The sequence below is a fragment of the Balearica regulorum genome, chromosome 4 (assembly GCF_011004875.1).
Source record: "Balearica regulorum gibbericeps isolate bBalReg1 chromosome 4, bBalReg1.pri, whole genome shotgun sequence".
Classification (NCBI taxonomy): Eukaryota; Metazoa; Chordata; class Aves; order Gruiformes; family Gruidae; genus Balearica; species Balearica regulorum.
In genome coordinates this window covers 36,048,739-36,065,656 of record NC_046187.1, presented here as the reverse complement: position 1 = coordinate 36,065,656, position 16,918 = coordinate 36,048,739, and the positions used below count along the sequence as shown (strand labels likewise).

At 40.2% G+C, this 16,918-nt stretch overlaps 1 protein-coding gene across 4 annotated transcripts in view; it reads right to left on the bottom strand.

Moving 5' to 3' along the window:
- Positions 1-1,249: 1,249 nt before the first annotated feature.
- Positions 1,250-16,918, bottom strand: part of GLRB (glycine receptor beta) — a 52,264-nt gene continuing 36,595 nt past the window's right edge. For 2 of the 4 annotated variants that reach the window (XM_075751768.1, XM_075751769.1), the window contains exons 9-10: positions 13,619-13,911; positions 2,459-3,339 (exon numbers count right to left, since the gene is read on the bottom strand). In XM_075751768.1, coding sequence (XP_075607883.1) covers positions 3,043-3,339; positions 13,619-13,911 — 590 coding nt within the window. In that variant the 3' untranslated portion in view covers positions 2,459-3,042. Of the gene's footprint in view, positions 3,340-13,618; positions 13,912-16,918 lie in introns of all 4 variants that reach the window. The other 2 variants (XM_075751767.1, XM_075751770.1) reach the window with 2 other exon arrangements.

The window sequence follows — 16,918 nt, the reverse complement described above, 5'->3', positions numbered from 1 at the left end:
CAAGTCTCTATAGTGATCCATTGATTTTATGTTCATTTATTTTTAATTTATTAATATTTTTTTCCCTTCACATTAGTACTAACAAGTAACATCCTATACTGCCCATAGTTTTATATTTGCACCTCATTCTGGAAACAAGTCAACAGGCAGAATTTTACAACTAGAGGGTGCTGGAGGACCATAATGTGATATGTTATGCAAAACTCTCAATGACCTTTAGCGGGAAGAAGAAAAATAAAATAAATCAATGATTACTGCTCAGTAGGACAAGTTAATATATTCCGAGGTAATACAAAAACTGCAATATTATCTAACTTAGGTAAAAAGAAAATTAATACTTTATAGCTGATACTGTTTTATTTTAAATTCTGTTTCAAATTTGCTGTTAAACTTTGCTTCTGTCCTTAGTTTTTGTGCTACAAGGAATGAAAAGCCTTTACCTTAACAATACACATTCCTTTTGCTTCCTTTTTGTGTGAGTTGGAAAGCAATTACAGTGTATTATTGATTAAATGTTTTATGATAAAACACAAAAGCCATCAAGTAAGCAGGAAAGCAAGAAGGAACAAAGATTAATTTAACAATAAAATCTATAATTGAGATTATACAGATAGAATGTGGACATTAATTACAGATAAATCATTTAATAAGAGTTCTAACAAGAAAATTATCTTCCAAAAGTCATATAATTTCCAACACAGGCTAATTATTTTCTTGCCTTCCAGTACTGTAAGAAAAAATACAAGTATGAGAATAAATAATGTTTATAAATATAGCACTCTGATTATATGTATAAAAATTACCCCTCCCTTCCTTCCTCTCTTTGACTTATCCTTATTGCTTCTCAGTCTCTGACAATTCTGTAAATACCTTCAACAGATAGAAATATCGAAACTTTGAACTAGACCCTAAAGATACAATTTTTTTTTTTTCCCCCTGGTTCAACACGGTTCAGTAATGTTTGGGATTTCCCTTCCATTTCCTCTGATCAGAAAGAAATCCAAAGGACAAACTGTGGCTCCCTGCTAAAGTGGCTCCCTGAAATCTTGATAAAGTGGCCAGGAAGCTGGTGGAAAGCGCGTGATCACCTCCTGAAGAGCAGATCTCTTCAACCCAAACAAGAATTGTAGTGATGGGGGTGTTGATCACAAAGTGGCAGTGGTTAGAAAAAGCCCTGGGTGGTGCGTGCAGACCGGCCAGATGCCCAGTGAAGCCAGCGTGGCGTGCTTTGCTTTTCTTATATTCCCAATTTTTGACCTTCCGGTTGTGCAGACTGGCCATATGTGGACAACATTCACGTGGTGGACAATACCCAAGTGATCCAACAGTCCACTTATGTGGTCTGCATTGGCTCAACACATGCTGGATGAGCTAGAAAGGTAGCACAAGTGGGATTGTGTCTGTTTCCATGCTATGGAAGGTTTCAGGTATTTAATTCAGTCACTTCCTCGCCTGAGGAGCCAATAATCCCTATTTCCTTTTAAGAATTGCCAAGTTAGTGAGAACTGCCTTATCTCCATATTTTAACTAACTGTGGTGCGCCAGCTTTACAAGTGGAGACCTGTTTCTCTACGGCACGCTCCCAAGGGCTGAGGCACAGCCACTGTGCATTCCCGGGGAACACACGCTACCCAGATGCCTACACACAAGCAGCTTTCACGTGGCTCCGTTTCATCTCATGACTTGCCCTTACAAAGGGATGTACTCTAGCACCCATGGGAGACCATAGGTCCTGCCCTACGCACCTTGGGGAGATCACGTTTGCGTAGTCTCCATGTCATAGGGTTTCCTCTGGGAAATTGAGAGCAGCCTCCTATCAGAGCAGATTCATGCATGGGACCTTGTTCTCCAAAAAGTAGCAGCCAAATCAATGAGTTGGTGAGGGCAGCCATTAATTAACACATAGGCACACGGGCTCATGATATATTTAAAAGTCTCAGTCCCTTAGACCTTTAGATACTTCTTCACTTCTACTGGTGGCTAGGTGTTAGCTTTGGTCATCTGTGCTAAAATAGGCAAACCAAAAAAGTGTAACTAGTGGTAAAAACAGGATTTCATCTTGACAATAACTGGTTTGTTTAAACTGAAAGCTTTCAAGGGCATAAACAAGTCAAGTAAGATATATCTGATGCGACAACAACAAAAAATTGTGACTTATATACTGCAGGCTTGCCAGACGCTTCAGAAAATGAGCCAGATGACAATGTAAAAAAAGTGTAATATAACCCAATACTGAACTGCATCTTGTGATGTTTCTCCAAAACTCCTGATACCTTTAGTCTAGGAAGTGGCCTGGTTTTGACATATTGTATCTCATTTGTGCCTAAGGAAACAGCAGTCAAAATTTGGCCCAATGTTTTATTGTCAGCATATTCTCACACACTTAAGTGTGCCTGCTTGATGGATACAACTGTTGTCTTTTTTTTTTTCTAAATGAGCTGATTTTACAAAATTAGTAATTCTCTGATCTTTATTTTCCCACATAGACAAGATCAGCTTATTCAGCGCTGCCTTCACTTACAAAGCCTAAATAACATGAATTACAACTTAGCTTTTTTCTTCAACAGTGCCATCTAAAATTATACAAGAACAAGATGTTTGGGTTGTTGTTTTTTTTTTTTTTTTACTCTGGAAGTCAGCAGAAAAGCTGTTAAATACTACATATACTAGAATACTGATTTTAATAATACTGAACGTGCACATCAGTTTCATTGTCAGAAACACTTTAAATCTCTGTATGTTACTAATAACTGAAGAGCGTTATTCGGCTTTATAATGTAGTATGCATTGTCCTTCATATATATTCCTAAAGCAGGATGTATGCTGTACATTTATATACAACATTGGTTGGAGCACAGACATTGCAGTGTCATGCTTTCATTCAGATTTCAGATGCCATATGTTCAGTACAATCACATGGCATCAAAATGCAACATATTGCTTTGCAAATGCAAATAATTTCACACAGTGGCCTTCATGACTGGGAAGGGGTAATGAAATGGCATATATTTTACACATATGAAAAAATAAATAGAAGATTTATCATAAATATATGGACCAGTATATGACATTGAAGAACAAGAAGCAGAAAGGGAACAGTGCTCTTGCATAAAGATCGATTCTCTTTGCTGCTGATGGAATGACAGGCTTGGGAGGAGGAGGCTTCTTGTTGTTCTTGGCTTGAGATTTCCCGAGCCCATTGTTGACTTCAATGGGCTTCCCATAACAGTCATAATTCGATAATTCAAAATCCCTTGGCAAGCTTCCAACGATGCTGAAATCATTGGATCTCAGATCAGATTTCGAAGTGCAAACTTTTTTGCATCTGGTCTCACCAACCTATGAAATAAAGAGTGAGGGGAATCACGATCTACTCACCGTATTTCATTAACAAACTTAATGCAGCTGCTAGAGAACACCACAAACAAACATATAGGAAATTACTTGTTGATAGGGATATATTACAGCAGCCTAATTTGCTGAATGGTTGCATTATAAAGTACTTAAGGATGATCAGTCAATCATATAAAGTAATCCAAACATTCATAATTGTCTAATTTTTCATGCACAAGGTGCCTCATGCTGTGCAACCTGCTATAGTTAGACTCCTTCATTTTAAGATGATAGAAGAGGAGAGAATATTTCTGTAGAGAGTATTTCTGGAAATCAGTTCTGTGCTGATGAATCTGCAAGACAGATACCATTCAATACTTACATTTTTTCTGAAGCCTGGAAGCTACAGTCAGAATTAACCCTAAAATTTACTGTTTGTTGCAACAATTAAAGTCTATTCTGATTCTACGTAGTAGCCAGCTCAAGATCCAGTATGTCATCCCAGGGTGACTACCTTGCATGGTTAGAAGGCACTTTCTTTGTACCTGCAGTCCTTGGTGCCTCTCTAAAGACAGGTAACAAAGATGAGACACTGTTCTCAGCGCTTCCCATCGGTACACTGGAGATCTGTCTAACTGGGAAATCTAAATCCAGCAACAGAATACCTGTCTTTCCTACAGCTCCATCAGTGCTCTTGCGGATCAAGTACTACTGTGCTATGGGTAACCCCAAGTGAATGATTCTCTTTTACAGACCAGACAATTGTACTGGCACATACACTGAAAATTTAAAAGAAAAAAGTACTTGATGCCCTTCAAACTGAAGTGTTTTTAGGGAAAAAAAATAGCATTCCTACATTTGCTTCCTTGGATTTTATAAAGTTTATATTTCAGGTACAACAAATCTCTAGGAGGACAACCCCCACACTGTTCAGGGAGCTCAAGGAGACTACTTGCAAGGTACTGTGCTTTGTGACTTGGGTAAATCTCTCCCAAAGTTTCATTTAAATTGGGCTATACAGTAAAGCAGCAAAAAGAAAGAAAAAAAGAATACAGGTTATGAAACTTAACTGCATTATTAATAATGTCATTTGTTCACATACATAAGTTGAGAGTTAGTTGGAAAAAAAGTTGCTTCACAAATCAGGTCATACGCATGGGCAACTGACATCAACATAACTTTCACTAGGGCTTCCTGGAGCCACAGACACGCTAAAATTTGGTTCTTTCAAAAGCTGCCTATCTCTCCTTCCCAGTAACCTATCTTTCCTCCAAAAAGCCTTCAGGCATTTTACTCTCAGCTCTCTCCACCTCTGAGTTTTCTGCAATCTTAGGCTGATGGTTGAGGATATTTGACATCATCACATTTTGTAATTACAATAATAGTGAAATGTAGTACCAGACTTACAGATGAATGAAAAACATTCTGGAGAACATTACTAGCTTCTCTGTGACAACTGTCAAGGTATCCTGGATGAAAAGAACTGTGGCACTCAGGAAGAGACCTAAACTTCGACTGGGGCTTTTGCTCCCACTACTGACAAGGCTGATTGGGGTACAAGGTGGAAGAGAAACATGGCACTATTCCCTCAGCCAGGAGTAGCAAAACTGCCCGGGTTTGCCAGGCTTATATTTCTCAGGAAAACAGTAAATTTTGAAACCAATGCACTAAAACTGAGATGCAGGTTACATAACAAAACGAAGATTACATGTTATAAAAAAGAAAACCAAGATAGGTGTTCCATGATGGTAAGGCAAAACTGTATATATAAAAATTTCCTGCAACTGTTCCCCAGTCATCAAAGTGCTGACAGTCTGGGATAGTGCTCAATATCGGAGTAGCAAGGGCAAACTGTCTAGTAAGGTGGTGATTGAGACACGTATGAACATGATTATGTGACCCTGGGTGGCACGTGGGCTGTCACTTGATGATCCGATAGGTTCCTTCCAATCAGATCATACCCAACGATATGGGTAATAAAGATGGAAAGCAGACCCTTGTGCATTGAAAGGGTAACTTGCAGGACTGGAGTGCATGTTAACTGAAATCACAGGAATGTTACATTTTTTCCCATGGTCAAAACTAAGTAGGATTTAGTCAGGCCATTACAAGAAATAGAATCACGTATGAAATTATAAGTCTCCTTTTGGATTTGCAAACTTGTAGTCCATTTCTCATACCACCAGCTATATATTGTAAAGCTCAATGACACGAATCATAGCCTAAGTGCTCTCATTTACAATACAAAATATCCTTGTACTCCCCTAAAGGCGGTTCTCATTCACTCGTGGGACCGAGAACTGAGGGAATGGCTTCTAGGTCACCTGTGCCTCATCAGCAGAGGACTCTTTGCAGCATGTTCACACACAGCTCTGCTTAGTTTAGCATTAGCTGTAGTACTGATTTATCAGGGCGACACAATTTCCTTTGTAAGAGCAACCTGGCCCAATTTTTCTTTAGCAAGTATATGTTACTTTTAAAAATAATTTCTTTCATTTCCCTGGCTTTACAAATCGAATGTGCTTCTATTCTCTACATTCAGTCGCTGCCTAGACATATTTTTAAATTTCTTCTCATACATCTCTTCAAGTCTCCAATATTTCTATTGTTTTAATCTAAATTCACTTCAGTTGGCCTACAGCTTTCCCTAAACAAAGTGAGATAATATATACTAAAAGTAGTTTATCTGCTTTTCATTCATCCTGTCTTGGTTTGCGCTAGAAGCGTAACGATATTCCTGACACTTGCCAAGGACTACAGGAACCATTTCTGTGGAAAACGATACCGCAGAACTTGATTTTAGAGTACTACACCGAAGACTTGTAAAGAAAGTAAAACATTGTTAAATGTTATATCATTTTGACTTCATCCTGACACAGACCTTGGCCCTGGAAAATATTTGATATCATTTGCCGTATCCTGCCTCAGCATCATGACCCGTGGGCCAGACCTGGACCGCAGGACGCTTCCACCAGATCCACGGCTCTTCCCCTGCCGGGGACGGGAGCAGCTGTTTGGGAAGGGAAGGCTGCTGGAACAGTGCAGGGCCTCCTCACGTCCCTGATGGAGCCCGGCAGCTGCTCCTCGTCCCTCCAGCACGGAGGCGGGGGCGCTGAGGAGGGCACGGGAAGGTGACATGGCTCTGGGGGCTTGGCCCAAAACACAGACCTAGTTCTCGTTTCTCCCAGGACTGGGCCACCTTGTCTAGGTTTGGTGTGTTGGACAGAACACCTGCCTTTTGATGAACAGCTCTGAAATACCTACAAATGACGCCAGAAGGCCCCTCGCGCTGGTCCCTTCTCACCTTTTACAAAACACACGCTGACGGGTGCCTGCTGCCGAGCTCAGCACCTGCCACTGCCCTGGATGCCGCGGAGCCCAGAGCTGCACTGAGTGTGCCACTGCAGCAGCGCCAGGCCTGGCTCGGGAAGCCGCCGGTTGCGGAGTCCGGGGAATAATGTGATAAGAAAGTGGGGAAAGAGTTGAAGCAAGAAGTGCTGCCTGTGCAGGCAGGCTGGCAGGGAGGGGGAACTAGCTCCCTGTCGCTGCCTCTGCTGCTTCTGGTGCTCCTCATCGCTCTCCACCTTCACTGCCCAAACTACTTATACCACATTTTCCTTTAAAAACATCCAGAATGAAGAATTTTTTCCATGACCTTGTTCCTCACAAACATATGTACCTTATTTCTAACCTGAATTTATTTGGCTTCAACTTTCAGTCACGAGGCATCACTATAGTTAGTCTGATTAACTGCTGGTACTTACAGATGGTAACAAATCTAACCTTGATTTTGCATAATTCAGATGACGTAACCAGGCCTACATATGAAGTCAAGTCAAATGTTCTTCAGAGTTTCTTACCTCCACATCATTACCTCTGTCAAGCTAATTGATAATCTTTTAAAAAAATATATTCAGTTTGATTAAAGCAATAAACACTCAAAACAGTTTTAATTTTACTGACCCATTTAAATTTATTAGCTAACATGGGGCTGAATTATGAATAATATTAATGATAATTAATACCTATGAATAATTAGTCAGCCCCCTGTTAGCTATGCAATATTTTCCACTGATTGATGTCAGGCTTATAATTATTCATGTTATGCCACTTTGCCTTTAAAAGTACTGGCATGATGTTAGCTTCTTCCTGTCTTTTGGAACCCTCCCAGTTTTAAAGGATTTATTAAAAAATCAACATTAATGTTCCACAGCACTCATGGACCAGCTTTTCCAAATATCCAAGATGCAACTTAAGCTGAAATCTCAATTGTAAAATGTCTAACTTTAATAGCTACGGTTTAACATCCTCATTAGCTACTGTCAATGAAAGCTATTTCATTATCTGACTGAATACATCTGGCTTTTCCCCATCACAGAGCAGAACACTTGTTCAACACTTGTGCTTTTTCTGCTAATTCTTGATACTTACAGCATGTCTATCTAACACTGGGCCAATACTCTTTGTTACTGGTTTTTGTATTCTTGCTATACATGCAAAGTAACTTCCTATTGCCCTCAATTATGCCAACCATATATATCCCTTTTGGTATCTACAGCTACTAACTACACCTATTTTTTGGATTGCATTAATTGCTATCAACTTCTCCATTTGCCAGTGAGAAGAAAAGAGAAACGCTTGAAGCTGAGTTAATGTTCAATTTTTGGGGAGTTTGTTTTCAATTGTGCTGTTTGTCGGTTTGGTTTTTTTTAATTAGTATAGCTCCCCTTTGTTCTGTAGCTGTTTTGAACATTGTTAGACAGCTCACCAGCATCATTCATATTTTTTGTTTAAATTCTTACACCCAGATGAGAAAAAATAGCTTTCAAATTTGTGAAACCTGTCTTTTCACAGCACCAAGAATACCAGGACTTGACTAAATTTGTTTTCTGCAAATAGAATAAAGATCCTTTTCAATTGACTATTCATCCTGTGATCAAGTCCTTTTATCCGTCAGGATGAAGTGTAATATAAAATGCCATCATTTTGGATTCAGGAATTTTTGAGAGCAGAAACGTATTGTCCCTAATTTCTAGCAAAGCTTCAAATGTGCTCCAGCGCTGGCAGCCTCTCAAGCTCAGCATGCGTCCCTCAGGCTGAAGTGCCTCCCTACTGTAATGCAGCCTTCTCTGCCCTACCCAGCACCTCTTCTCTGCCATGAAATCATTTCTTCTGCTGCACCCAACCTCTTTTGGCATGCAGATCTGTCAGTAGTGCTGCCAGTTGTGTAAGAGTCTTCCATACAAGATGAAGGAGTAGTTCTAGCAAACTCTGTCATTAATCTTTCTTCCACTTGTTTTGTGCTCTTCTCTCGCTCTTGCTGTATGATAGATGTAGATCATCAATAAAGTAATGATTGTTTAGCATTAGTGTGTATTCAGACTGAGTATGTTTTCTGGTGCAGCTCAGCAGGAATTTGCTATCACATTCCAAATATTATGTTCCTTGCAAATTCTCATTACCCCACTAACTGCGAAGTACAGCACAAAAAATGTTTATACATAAAATATCACAGAATCGCAGCATAGTTGAGCTTGGCAGGGACCTCTGAAGATCGTCTAGTCCAACCCCTGCTCAAAGCAGTATGCTCAGGGCCTTATTACAGTCATGTTCTGAATTATCTCCAAGGATGGATACGTGAGTTACTAGAGCAGAAAGTACCTACCCTGTACCTGAAATGCTGTCAGGAACTATTAAAACAGATTGCAGCCTGTGATTTTGCGTACAAGATAAAATGTAAACTGGGTTTCTGGTAGTTCTACAAGAAAAATCTGAGTCTGGAGTGCCACTCGAGGGGAAAAGACAATATGGAATGACCAGGTCACCACAGGTCACCACCAGTGGTCAGGTATACTATAAATCAGCAGAGATGAACATAAGCCACATGAGGTTTCAGAGCCTAGATGCGGCTCTGACAAAATAAGGCAAGCAATAGCACTACTTCTCTTTAAAAATAACTGGGTTTTGAGCTATTACCACCACTTGCATAGCCCTATTCATCATCCGCCAGAGCCATTCTTTTAGCAAATGTTCTCTCCAGTCATCAGCAGTGGGGGACAGCTTCTATAAATGAGCTTGATGAAAAGGTGACTTTTCAAATTGAGGGGTGGTGTTATAGTTAACAGTGCAATCTCGCCCTGTAATCACGCCACCAGTGAAAGCAAAAAAGAAACTGATTCATCTTCAAAACATTTCCCTTGTTGCTTGTTTTTCTCACTGTATGATGTTACATTGCTAGGAAACATGCAAACTCCTACTGAGGATTCCCAATAAAAAGCCAGTGCCAGCAGTTACCACCAGGTTGCATAATTTTCTCCTCTGCTTAGAACAGCATCTACTTGCAGCCGCTATGAGCTAAGGGAGCCAAACTGTTCTTTCTCATGGCTTCTTGCCTGTAAATGCATAGACATTGCAGCTCCTAGCAAACACAGCAGAAGTGCTTATGTTGAATTTTCTCTTTTTCCTGCAGATTCAGGTTGGGTTTGCCAGATGGACCACTTGACTTCAGTCCGACAGTTATATCGATAAAACTGTAGGCTTAAAATGGCACTGACATTTCAAGGGTTTTTGTTGGAGGGGGCATGAGTCATAAAGCATGGGCTCAGGGGTTTGGCGTATGCTGGCAACATACAGTTTTTATTTACATCAGCCAGTACCCAGGGTTTGGTGGAGAGGAGAAGCAGCTATGCATCCATGGAAGGCTTTCTCCATCTTTGGCTGATTCTCAGATTGTGAGCTTTGTTTTCATCCTGCCATTTTCACGGTTGCTGTTGGCGACTATCGGTCGTGATCACTGACTTTACTGCCACAGTAGTGCTTTCAACTGAAAACTTTCAGGTGGACCCTTACAGGTTCTGCTACAGGGGATCTCTTCTCCTCGCCTTCAGTTAGGAATGGAATCAAACTTTTAATATTTAGAATATACTGAAAAGTTTATCCCTTTACCCAACTTCTTGTCATAAAAAAGGAACAATGGCTGCTTGTATTTTTAAGTATGATCACATGTTTTTGTTATGGCTTGATTTTACTAACATCAAACAAGTCTCCAGACCAGATGCCATTTTTATCTTTCACAAATGGAGCAAGCACATGCAAGCAAGTTGTTCCATGAGGGCTGGAACCAGGGATGCCTGACCACCTCACCTGCTTCCCTGTGCTCCCTCTGATCCTCCTCACGCCTGGGACCTTCCAACCCCAACGATCCTGCTGTACCTCACGTACCAGCCCCTTCCCCAAATCTCCTGCAGAGACATCACTGCTGCAATGCTGCATGGCTGTGAGAGGCAGCAAGAGCGCAACTTGCTGCTCGGGGAACACTGCGAAACTGGCCTGGCACTGGGATCAGGGGCATTTTGAAGTGAAATAAAGGAATTTCTCTTTTTTAAAATTGATTCACCTCTAATAACTTGCAGATATGTATCAGCACCATTCAGTTAATGTCTCATCATACAGAAGTGCTTCATTGAAGCTGGAGAAACATTTACAAATGCAATTATTCATGCTCTCTGTTTTTCCCCACTTGGAGTCTTCTGCTTCCAGATCTTTCCTGTTGGCTTTACCTTTGAGCCCCATCTGGTCTATCCACTGCTTCAAGTTTAGCTATGGTGAGATTTCCAGCAACGCCCTCAGTCACTTTTGCCTTAGCATCACCTCCTATGTGGAAAGAGAACATCCTCGAACATTTCTGTAGGATGCACACTCATGTCAAGGGTACAGTTCCAAGTTGTCATCCTTTTCTCCTAAAGCTATACATCGGTTTGCCTAAGTCTTTACAGACATTTAGCACAGTATTTGCTCTCTCCTCACACACAATCCTACATGACCTTGATGAGAAACAGCTCCCGGAGTTCTGGGGTAGCACTCTGGCCTCTTTTTGTTTCATATTCTTTATGCCTTTCAACATACAGGTTTTTTCCGTTACCTGTTTCTTTAATGTTTCCCTCCCTCGCATATTTGCAAAATGCATTCTCTACTTGAACATTACTAGGTCGGTAGTAGGAGTGATCCAAATTTTGTGGGGCAGGCCTAGTTTTGGATTAGGAGCCAGAGCTACTGAAAGATTTAGACCTGTTCTGATTTAGGAGCTTAGAACAGGCTTCTCCAGGGCTGAGAACTTTTCAAAGAGCTCCTACGCAGTAGCTGGTTCAGAGAGGGAGTTTTCAGCCAGGCAGTGTTACAGCATTCAAATATATGGAAGCTAGCATCACTGTCCTACCATGTCCTGATGTCAAATGATTCATCGGTCTGGGACCTTCTTCTGTCTCAGCCTGGTGATCTTCCCAGAAACGACCAGTCCAGGACACCCTTCCTCAGGTAGGCTATATTTCAAAGCAGGTGGCTGGATCACTAGCCACGAGGAGAGGTGACCACTCAGCCACATGGCTAGCTTTTACAGCAATTAATACATATTTCCAGTATGTCTTGGTAAACAAATGTTTTGTAACTTTCTGTATAAAGATCACCAGAAGCTACGCATGCCCAGGACTCCATATAAATCCAACACAGATTATTGTTGCAGAGATTATAGATATTGGAATGTTAAAGGTCTCTGATAACAAATTAGGAATACCCTGAAAAGTGCAGGTCAAACATGAGATACTGGACCTGACATTGCAAGGTCATGGAGGGGAGACACTGCAAGATCTTGGGAGGGCAGACTGAGGTCTGAATCCTAAAAACATACTGCTAGACATAATTCGTGGGGAAAGTTGCTTCATTTTTTTGGTCAATGACTCCCTTTCCTCTAAGTCTTAAAATGCACTGTACACTCAAACTTGACTTCTTGAAAAAATTTATTAAAAGATGAAAAGATAGCATAGCTGATAAAATTTATTGGTTTATGTTCCTTATGGCTATGACAATGGCAAGCACCTTAAAGGGTGTACACACTCAGGAGAGTCAGTAATTTAGCAATTTGGTTTTGTTCACACCACTGAAAAAACATATTTTTTTGTTAATCTTGTCATTGATCAAGCTGTAGGCTTACACTTCTTAAATACTTGAAATAGGAATAAATATATTTTATGCTGCTCTGCTGGACTGTTGCAACTATTTTGTCACAACAAACATCTGATTTTGGGACCCACAAATTGCTGAACACAAAAGTATCACATTCAGGTTAGGGGAAGCAAAACTGTGGCAGAGCCATCTTTCTTTCTACTCGGTTCCCACATTGCCTGGGCTTGGGGAATTGCTTGTGATACAAGTCAAAGCAGACATGGGGTTTTTCTAAGCTGAGCCTGGTTGCCTGCCAGAGCAGTTCCCAGGAGACTCTTCTAACAGATGAGAATTATGGTAATAAAGTGCACTGCTCTGCAATATCTGCAGCTCCTCTGGACTGGGGGTAATTAGATATGGGCAATGCCAGCTTGATGCTAGGACAGGGTTTCTGCCATTCTGGCATAAACTACACCCTCCTTAAAGAAGCTTTACAGTCACATTGTATGTTACTGGTATTATCACTTGGATCTGGCCTAATAGCTTTATTTTACCTGTCAAAAGTGCTGAGTCATTGAAAACGATAGGCCAAGTTTGTGTTTCATATATTGCAGCATAACGTATTTTCTTCTGTAGCATAAATGTCATTTAAATATCACTGAGGACTGAAGGCAGTTGGCCTGGGATGCCTGATAACTCTTGGAGCACAAAGGGGGAGTTATACAACACCAAGAACATCATAATGGAAAACCCTGGCCTGAGCAAAGATGTACATCTCATCTTTATCCATATAAGGAGATCTGACCAATTTACCCATAGGCTCTATCTGGCAACACAAGAAATGCAGAAACTGTTTGACAGACAAACAGACCTGTCTTTTGTTTACAAATGCCAAGACTTCTGGATCCCTGGCTTCAGAGATGCTTGACATGCAATGCGGTGCAGCTGTGGCTGTCCCGGGGAAAGCAATGAGACGGGTGTTATTTGAGTACGCTCTCAGCAAATACTGCCTGAGAGTCCCGTCCTCTGAATAGTTACGGCTTGACAGCTGCTATTTATTATGAGAAAAATAGCAACTGTAAAGCTGCTTGCTACTTTATTTACCTGAAGCTCAGCTGCAACCATGGCGCTAGGATATTAAAAGACAAATTTTTCATTTAGTACCTCTGACCCCAAATCACTAGGGACCAATTGGTCAGATTGCTAGCCATTAATTACCAGCATGTTTTTAATGTCTGGGCCACTTCTAAGATTAAGCACTATCCAAAACTATTATGACAGTATATTCCTGGAATTGCATTAACAGAGGATAATGCTGATTTCGCATACACAGCTTCGCAGCTCCTACCTGTAAAGTGCTGATGTGGACAGGAGTCCCTGTGCCATTCACGGTGTTCTTCTTGGCAGCATTTCCACCCTTCCCTTCCGCTTGCTCTGCCTTGGCAATCTTTGCTTTTTCGGCTTCAATTCTCTTTGGATTGTTTAGCATCACCTGAACCACCGCATACTCCACCAGGGATGCAAACCCAAAGAGAAGGCAAACAATCAGCCAGACATCTAAGGCCTTTACGTAAGACACTTTGGGAAGTTCAGCAGCAAGAGTGGTACATTCAGATGCCAAGCTGAGCACTGAGAAAATACCTACGGAAAGAAAAACAATATATTGATTAAAGAAAACTTACCCTTATTGACACTGGCTGTGCTCTTCCTCTGAAACAGACGACACTGAATGATGTTCTGTACCGGTGAATGGCACTTCACAATGCGGTCGGTGTACTTTGCAGCAGGTAGACAAAGTGCACGTGCCTTCAGTTAATGAACAAGTTAAACTGAATACTCATGTAGGATCCTGCAGTTAGTGATGAATTATTAATAATGAGTACCTTCATTTTGTAAACGGAGAAAGAAATAAGTGAGGCTAAACTGGTTGCGCTGGTTTTCCTGCTTCATTACACAACTGGGAAATGGGCTTTCCAGACACTTATCGTACAATGGTGCGTCTAAGTCTGACAAGACGGAAGAGAAATATATGATACTTAAATCAAAAGACTCCAAGTCCTTTAAATTGGACTTGAAGAGCCACTGTTGTCCCAGAAATCTGAACTGTGCTAAGGCAGGGGCAGTTCTCTGAATGACCTGTCCACAAGTGTGATACACAAAACTTAGGTGAAAGGGAAGTTTCTGCTAAAGAGCAAAACTGTACCAGCACATTAAAAAGTCTGTGTTCCCAATTCACTCTGAAGAAGAAAACACTGAGGTGACCAAGGGTCTACAATTATTCCCTATTTCTGCTTCCAGGATCTAGAGGGAGCTTTCTAGATAAAGGGCTTTTCAGGAAGCCTTTATCATGAAAAAAATTAAAACCATCTGCAAAGGCTGTTGAAAGGTCACACATCATCAAACTAGGTTTCAACAAGCACTGCTCCTTACAAGGCTTCCAAATGTCACCATCAACACAGGGTTCACATTGCGAGACAAAATACAAGCCTGATCTCAAAGCGGCTCCTATGAAACGGCAAAAGTAGCACGAACAGCTACATTTGGAAAAAGCTAACTTTAGAAATGGCTGTCATGTGGGGAAAACTTTTTTCACCTTCCCAATTCAGAATGTTCCATTTTTGTTTTGTGAACACTAATGATAAAAATCTTCTTTAGCTATGAGTAGGTGGCTTCATGAAATGTAATCAATGTCTGTAGAAAATGTTGGCCAAAAGGAGATACTCAGTCTTAACTATGTTTCTTATATTGGTCATGTGTGTTATCCTAAGCATGAAAAAAATTGTAATTCTTAGAGAGACCATTTTCTTCAGATCCATTTTAAGTAACCGAGGATGTGAAAATGTTAATAAAACTGAAAGTATTAAATTCTAGTTGATAATAAATAACAATTATTTTGCTGCTGTTCTCATTTGGATTTCAATAAGATTGATATGGTAATTTATTTGATATTAATCTCAAATGGGAAACTTACTAGCTGCTAAAACACTGAAGAGAAACTATAAAGAAATCATTATAGTCATATGACTTCAAAATACAGAATCATATGGTGTTTTATTTTGAAATGTGTAATAACAACATATCATTGCAAAGCTGGATTTGTTTGTCCACTGGGATAATACAGAATGGCCAGATGTGCTATGTCAGATCATAACGACATGGTAAATACTGAACAAACAAACCTCACTGTCCATTCTAGCTTATTTTTGATCTACTGTATCTGAAGCATTCAAGTATAAACATGCCCGTTAGGATAGAAAGTCAGCATAGAATAGTCTCCTTTTTTATAAATTTATTTTCACTGACCAACACCAGCTGTCTTGGGCTGAACACTAATTATGGATCATAATGAACTGCAATAACAAGTACAAATAAGGCTGTATTGCTTCTTAACATATACAGAACACCTCTGTGTATGCCCAGCTTTCTGTTCATTCTCTAACAGTGTGCTGTATCAAGTACCATGCCATGTTTATGCTAGATCTCTGAAAGGCAGCCTCTACCCTTCCCCTGAAGAACCAAGTTAGCCAATGATATAGAATGGCTCAACATTTTGGATATTGTAATTTTTTTCCTACTAACTTTACAAGTGTTTACTATCTTAATATGTGAGTAATATTATCATGCCTGGTGCTTAAAACATTTGTACAACCACTTCGTAGAGCTTAAAATACTTGATCTTACAATCTTGGATTTAATTCTACAAAACTAACTTATAAATTCTACTAGCTGAAAAGATTTTAGTGGCGCTTTCATCAATTTGTTCAGTAAAGCAACTGAGGCGATGATGATTTGCTGCCAACTTCCATTTGCCTAGATTCCTAGGATGAAAAGTTCATTCTCAGAGTCCGAGAAACTTCTGGGTTTTCAAGTTAACAATGAAGTGATATAGAAGCACAGAAATATTCTATTAAGCAACCGTTTGCTGCTAGATCAGACTTGGCATGGCCTTGGAGACCCTAGTACCGGAGTTGCAAGTTGCACCTCTGGCAGCAACTGCATCAGGTACCTACCTAACGCAGTCCAAAACCTGAGGCTCAGTGAGGAGAATGAATAAATAAACTGAAAGACTACTCATTAAAAAAAAATAAAAATCCCCCTTTTCTTCTCAGGGAGCACTAAAGAGAAGGGATAGAGCTCCTTCCTCTACACTTGCAAAGTAAAGGGAAAATCGGCCTTTCCAGGAAATACTCTGCATTTTTGTCCCCTAGTGTGGTATCTCTCTTGGTGCAAAGTTTAGCTTATAAGTAAGTTTAGTTAGCTCCCAGCCTAAAGCATGATTGTACAGCGCTACTATTTTAAAAATACTGCCTAAGGTTACATTTGGATAAAACCAGAAAGGGCCAATCCAGCAAAGCACTTCAGCACCTGCTGCAGATAAAGTAAATCTCCCTTTTTTGAATCCATCAAACTTACTGGCCTCAGCAATACCTTCTGGCAGTGAATTCCACAGGTTAATTATATGTTGTATAAAACAGTATTTTCTGGTTTATATTACTGCTTTAAAAATGTCTGGCTTCATCTCACTAATGTTATTGAAAAAGGTAATATTCTGTCTTCCTTTCCTTATAATTTCTCTAATACATTCTCTTCTCCCATTAAACTTCATAAACTAAAAGACATTCTCTTGCCAATTCTTCACATTACAGTG